Source organism: Phalaenopsis equestris, unplaced genomic scaffold (assembly GCF_001263595.1).
Source record: "Phalaenopsis equestris unplaced genomic scaffold, ASM126359v1 Scaffold000426, whole genome shotgun sequence".
NCBI classification, from domain to species: domain Eukaryota; kingdom Viridiplantae; phylum Streptophyta; class Magnoliopsida; order Asparagales; family Orchidaceae; genus Phalaenopsis; species Phalaenopsis equestris.
The window spans coordinates 167,281-173,861 of NW_018164867.1; the positions used below are offsets into that span (position 1 = coordinate 167,281).

General features: G+C 27.9%; 1 protein-coding gene across 3 annotated transcripts in view; it reads left to right on the top strand.

Moving 5' to 3' along the window:
• Window positions 1-5,370, top strand: part of LOC110027362 — an 8,085-nt gene extending 2,715 nt beyond the window's left edge. Inside the window, exons 5-13 of one of the 3 annotated variants that reach the window (XM_020728752.1) lie at window positions 1,160-1,243; window positions 1,324-1,442; window positions 1,543-1,644; window positions 2,554-2,652; window positions 3,519-3,585; window positions 3,689-3,730; window positions 3,807-3,896; window positions 4,887-4,911; window positions 5,095-5,369. In XM_020728752.1, coding sequence (XP_020584411.1) covers window positions 1,160-1,243; window positions 1,324-1,442; window positions 1,543-1,644; window positions 2,554-2,652; window positions 3,519-3,585; window positions 3,689-3,730; window positions 3,807-3,896; window positions 4,887-4,901 — 618 coding nt within the window. In that variant the 3' untranslated portion in view covers window positions 4,902-4,911; window positions 5,095-5,369. Of the gene's footprint in view, window positions 1-1,159; window positions 1,244-1,323; window positions 1,443-1,542; window positions 1,645-2,553; window positions 2,653-3,518; window positions 3,586-3,668; window positions 3,731-3,806; window positions 3,897-4,886; window positions 4,912-5,094 lie in introns of those variants that run through there. The other 2 variants (XM_020728754.1, XM_020728753.1) reach the window with 2 other exon arrangements.
• Window positions 5,371-6,581: the final 1,211 nt, after the last annotated feature.

Below are 6,581 nucleotides of genomic sequence, written 5' to 3' on the forward strand. Positions count from 1 at the left end.
CACGGCCTTGGCCATCGCGTCCCCCCGGCCGCTGCCGCCGCTGCCTCAGCCACCGATCCTCTGCCGACCAGGCTACAACTGTCAGCTACCTGCCACCTCAGCCACCGGTTGTCCGCCAACCAGGCCACAACCGTTGGTTGCCTGCCCACGCCTCCTCATCCTCCACGGACCGAAAACAACTTATTTAGATCTACATTGTTTTCAATCTACTTGAACCAAACAAAAAAAAATATATAAATATTGTGTTTATTTTATCGTGAACCAAATAACTTGAAAGTAATTCAAATACATTGTAATCACAATACTCTGCAAATCTCTTACATTGCATTTCATTTTCAGCAAATTAATATATAAATATTGTGAACCAAATAACTTGAAAATAATTCAAATACATTGTAATCACAGTACTCTGCCAATCTCTTACATTGCATTTCATTTTCAGCAAATTAAACATCCCCAAAATGATAGTTTTCATATGACTACCTGCATAGTGAGTTTGGCAGATTTAGTACTCATATAAGAAAAAAATCTTTTATAAGACATCTTGACTGCTTCTCTTAAGAAAACCATACGAACTATATTTACACTAACATATATATATATATATATATAATCAAGAAAACTATTTCATAGAACTGAGGGCTATTTTTCTCTTCATGTGCTACTTCATAAAACTTGCATCATCTTCAGAAACAGATCTTACGCTGTTATGTCTGAAATCCTCTAATGTTACATGCTTTTCATACTTCTATTATTTTCTTTTAGGGAGTAGAAAGATAATCATTGAAAGGGTAGTTGATGCTTGTAGGGTCTGCTAATATTGAAATTTTTTCATGATTTTTCTTTCAGAAGGATTTGTTTAGACATACTGGCCATGCAACTTGTTAATAAGTATGCAAACTTAGATTTAATCTTCCATTGGATAATTAAAAATATGTGGATCTAAAAATTAAGAGTAGTTAGCATGACATAAACTTAATTAAACTTTGGTCCATCTGCATCCCTATCCCCAACACAGATAAGCATTATATTTTGAGGACGTGTGCAAATTACATGATAACATTGTTATGTTATGAAAATTATAGTATATTGGAAATAACTTACATTTCACATCCATCATTATATGAAGTACAACTCTTTTTTGCCATATGCTGTTCAGATAACTAAAGCTCCACCAAAGACTTTATTGGCCATGGCAATTGGAATAAAGCAAAAGAAAGTTGTGGATAAAATTGTCAGCAAGGCATGTTATGTAATTTCCATTGGCAGATCTTTCTTGTTATAAACTCTTATTTATATAATCTCTGTGATTCTATAATTCAGTTCTCTTCAGTTGATTCCAATGTGATGCTTTTTCATTATGATGGTTTTGTTAATGAATGGAGGGACTTTCTATGGACTGATAGGGCATTACATATCTTTGCAGCAAACCAAAGAAAATGGTATTTCTTATTTGTGTTATGAAGATAACCATTCTTGGTCAATAAAGATAAAATTTTTTTAGCCGTTTTGATATATTTAATACTCTATTTTGTGACTTAGGTGGTTTTCCAAGCGTTTCTTACACCCAGATGTGGTTGCAGAGTATGATTATATCTTCATTTGGGACGAGGATGTCAAAGTGGATTCTTTCAATCCTAAACGGTATAAACACACATTACTTATTTCTTTGAATTGTTTTATTTTGAAGGTATGATATTAGTTTTTTCTATTGATTTAGTTGTCTTTGATATTAAACTCTTTTGTTGCTGATGCTTAACATCACCTACAACAGCACTTAATTCAGTGGGAAAAAGTTACAAATATGTAAAACTACATCATTTGGATATGTATAGAGGCTATTTGGAATCATTTTTATATTTTATTATTTATTTTATTGATATTTTGATTTGAAATAAAACAAATTTGATATGTTAAAAATATAATCTTTTTTTTTTTTTTTTTTATTGAAATAAATTTTATTGGGTAGGCGATAATGATGAGCGGTGTTGGGTGGCAGCTAACAGCAGCGATAACTTTTTTTATATGCGCTTAAAATCTCTAATAGTTATTTTATTTATTTTCAAATATAAGTTGATTTGTTTTAAATATATATGTTTAATTGTTTATAAAAAACATCTCAAAATTCCAAAAATCATTTTTGACTATTTATAAAAATAAATTATTTGTTCATATAACTAATACAGTGATAAATATGTTCTTTAAAATATAAGCAAAAAATGCTAATAAAATAAAACTAGACATAAAATAAAATTGATTCAAATCAAACCCAAAACGAATATATTTTTAAAAGTAAAATAAGAAATCAAAAACAAAAATGATTCCAAATAGGCCCTTAATATTTCAAATTTGATGTCAAATGAGCGTGAACATAGGTAGATGTGTTTTTCTCTTTTGATCTCTATCTATTTTTTCATAGACTACATCATTTATGTACAATTTTACATTGTTTCTTGAAGCAATTTGATTTTAAAATTAAACAAAAGTCTTCTCATTAAACAGAATGAAAGTTTTTTTTCTCTCCATCGACTTACCAAATGGATCAAACTGCAGTTACTTATCAGTTGTTGTAAGAGAACAACTAGAAATATCCCAACCTAAGCTGGATTCAAGTAAATTTGAGGCCCATCATCGACCTAGCATGCACGCGAGGTAAGAGAACTTTCACAGGCCTTTTGTCTCATAATTTTTTATTATTATTATCTTACAACTTAATTTATTGCACTTGAAATCTTTAGTTGGACAATGGTGAACTTATAAGTATTTTTTTAGAAGTTTGGAAGATTGACCATTGGCTAATTTTCATTTTTTTTTAAGTAATGTTTTACTACTTAAAAAAAGCTTGTATTAAAACTTCAACAATGTTAGCTTTTGATTCGGTGAATTTCTATAATGATTTCCTCATTAGATATGTGATTAAGAAGCTTCTTCCACTTCCTTGATTGCTTAACTTTCCTCTTATTAAAAAAAAAGTACTTTTTGTTGTTTGCCTTGAAGCTTCTTTTCTTTTCATTTTCTTTCTTTTTTCATATTAAAAATGATTAACATAATATAAATATTATGAGCATATTAGATATTTTCAAAATAGCCCTCATATTATGTTGGGCTGGCCAATTTAGATCTTAAGTATCACATTTTTCAATTTAGCTCATTGGCTATACAAAATCAATTCAAAATGATCCATAATGTAATCATTACGATGCAAAATTAATCCCAATTTGTCACTTGACTATATAAAACTAATTCCTATTTAGTCCATAAGGTACCACTTTGAATCACTTTTGTATAATTGAGGAACTCAATAGAGAAATGTCATACTCTATGACCAAATGACCAAATATGAATAACCATGATACTCTTTGAAGTTTAACCCACATATTAATGTGAGCTATGATATATATGCTCTTCATTTGCCATCCAATTTTATTTTGGTTATATTTAACTATTTATGTAATATCAATTTACTATTTGGCAAGTGATGATCTACTAGTGCATATCAAGTTTAATGTGTTTTGTAGTTGGGTAAAAATGATGGCTCCTGTATTTTCAAAGGCAGCCTGGCGTTGTGCTTGGCATTTAATTCAGGCATGTTAATTTTTTTTAATTTATATGTTTTTATCATAGTCATGTTTTAAATTTATAAAATCTAAATTATGGATGTTTTCTAGTTTCACTTTTCCTTTTGCAGAATGATTTAATTCAAGCGTCGGAACTTGATTATTGTGCCCAGGTAATTCATTTTCATATTCCATTCCCATCTTTCACTGTGAAATGGCAAATAAGAACTTGAATTACTCTTATATCAGGGAGACATAACAAAAAAATTTGGTATTGTGGATAAGCAATATATTGTTCATAGAGGAATCCCTACATCTGGTGGTTCGGATGATTTCAAGGTTAGCCCTGTATTGTTCTCTATTTTTTCTAGAATTCTTTTAGTGAATTTTGAAGAGGGTATTCATTAAGTTATGGTTCGTCTCGATCGAAGAAATCAAACTTGTCATTAGCTAGAAAAGTTGTAAATAAATTGAATTAAATTGAGTAAGGACTTGAACAATTTTTTTTCATTTATTTTCTTATTAGGTTGGTGCCAATATTGAACATCATCCAACTTTCAAAATCTTGTTCAAGCTTAGTTACTAATTTTTTGTTAATTTCTGAAGCCATAATTGAGCATTAATCAAACCTAACCAATTGTATACTAAATGTTGATTTAAATAAATAAATGTATACATATTAATAATAAGTGTATTCATGATTATTTTTTTATAAAAATTGACAATAATTCACTTAGCATAATTCTATTATTTTATGATTATGAAAATTTGAAATTTTATTTATCCATTTAGCTAAATACATTTATTTTCAAATGCTAGCTAAAAAATAAAAAATAAAAATTATATCAATTTAGTGAATTTTTTTATTATCTAATGTTAACTAAAAATATAATTAGATTCTTAGTCTCTAGATATTTATCACTAATTTCATCATAGTTTTAATTCTAATATTCCTTTTAAAGTGTGTAAGATATAATAAATTCGATGCAATAGCATCAAATAAGTTATTAAACAAGCAACTTAGTCATTATTAAAAAATTGTTTTAACAAACTCATAGCAAACTACTTGTTAAATAACAAACAATCTTGTCCACAATCATAAATAGATGGCTGTGCCAAAATGTTCAAGCTTGTTTATTCATCTCTTAAACTTTAAAAATTTTGTTAAAACTTGTTTAATCGTCTTAAGTAAATGAAGATAAATAAGTCTAATATGTAGAGTATTGGGTTGTTCATTAATGCAAGTCTGTTCACTTTCAATCCTTTTGGTAGAATTTTCTCTTTCCAGTATGAAGAAGCTAGACTAATCAATTATTTGTTCATTTGCAGGCTTCTCAATGTTGATAGAGCTCATGTAAGTATTGAATTCATTTACTTTAGATTATACACACCTTAATAATAACTTATTTTTACAATAGGTTAAAGTTATAAATAAGCCGATTAGTATTCTATAACATAGCTTTTGTGTTAATTTAATTGCATGTATCCATTCAATTTATCATTCAAGTAAAAAACTATGACAAATTGATTTATGCAGGTGAGATTGTTATCTCATATTGAAGTTCTAACCTTCCAAAAGGAGATGGCAAATAGTAGCAAGCAATGATATTAGTTGGAATGATCAATAAGCCAATTCTACGAAAAAAGAATAATACACTAATCGCTTTTGCCCTTTTAATAGCTTGATATAATGTAAGTTTTTTTCCTATAGTCAATGCCACACAATTTCTATAAAAGGAGTAAAGAGTTAACATAGTTTTCTGACTATTTATGATGGGTCATTTTAAGCTTGAATTATATAAAAATACTATATTAGTTCTCGGACTCTTTAATTAGGTTGAAATAGTCTTTCATGGGGATTAATTCAGTCTTTATTAAAAAGTTTGGGAATTAAATTGCTACTTTTATAGAATTTGAGATTAAAATGACTCTCTGTAAAGAATTAGATAACTATTTTGACACTTTTCTCTATAAAAAAATGTGTCAATAGCTCCTAAATTAATTTAAGTGTTTGTTTGATTATTTTCGTTGAAAAATAATGATATTTATAATAATTTTGAAAATAAAATAAAATTTTTTATGAGATTATATAAAATGTTTACACACAAAAAATTTTGGCACACTTTGTAGCAACAAGAAATTCTTTATGATTGCCTTTGTGTTGAGGATTCTTGACACATTTTTTCTTGTTCATTGTAAAAAGAAATGAGGAGAGAAATGTGAATGACTTATTTGGTGTATTTTATATTTAAAGTGTCATAGGGAGCATAATTATAGGTCCTTAGCTCAATAAATTTATGTTGATTGAAGATTAGGAACTATTTTATCATTTTTGTATCCTTTGAAAGGAATATTGAGTGAATTACTATTAGTAATTGGGTGTTTTTTTTCCTTTCATCTTAGTTTAATCATACATTTGAGTGTGATGCTAATATCATTGTACTTATTAATTTTGTCTTACTATTTAGGAATTTATTTTATTAATCTTCACTTTCTTTTATCCAGTGGTCTTATAAATAGGGTTCATCTCATAAATAGGAGCGTAATATTGAATACAATGCAAAAACTGCGAGTTCTATTTGTATAGGATTTGTTTTGAGTTTGGAAATTTTTAAATGATATGGAGAAATTTCAAAATGTTTAGGGTTTAAAACCTAAAATTAAGTTGTTTATTGGATTGTTCCTTTTTTTAAGTTTATTTCATTAAAGGTTCAATTGGTTATTTTTTCATGTTACTTTGAACCGATTGGATTATTATGCCCCATTTCATATTGAGTAAGACTAACGCTTCATAACTTAAGTAGTTACATTATCAGGTCGAACAATTTGTTTAGATTACTTTAGTTTAATTTAGTTTAATCCAATCATGTAAAAATTGAGATTTTTAAATAGTTCAACAAATTGGTAGAATTTGGATAGATTCTTCATTTTAGTTCAAATTACACTTTATATCCTTCACTTTACATGCTCAATGCAAAATTATATTTATTGTTTTATCTTTAATAAGTACTATTGCAACATTTC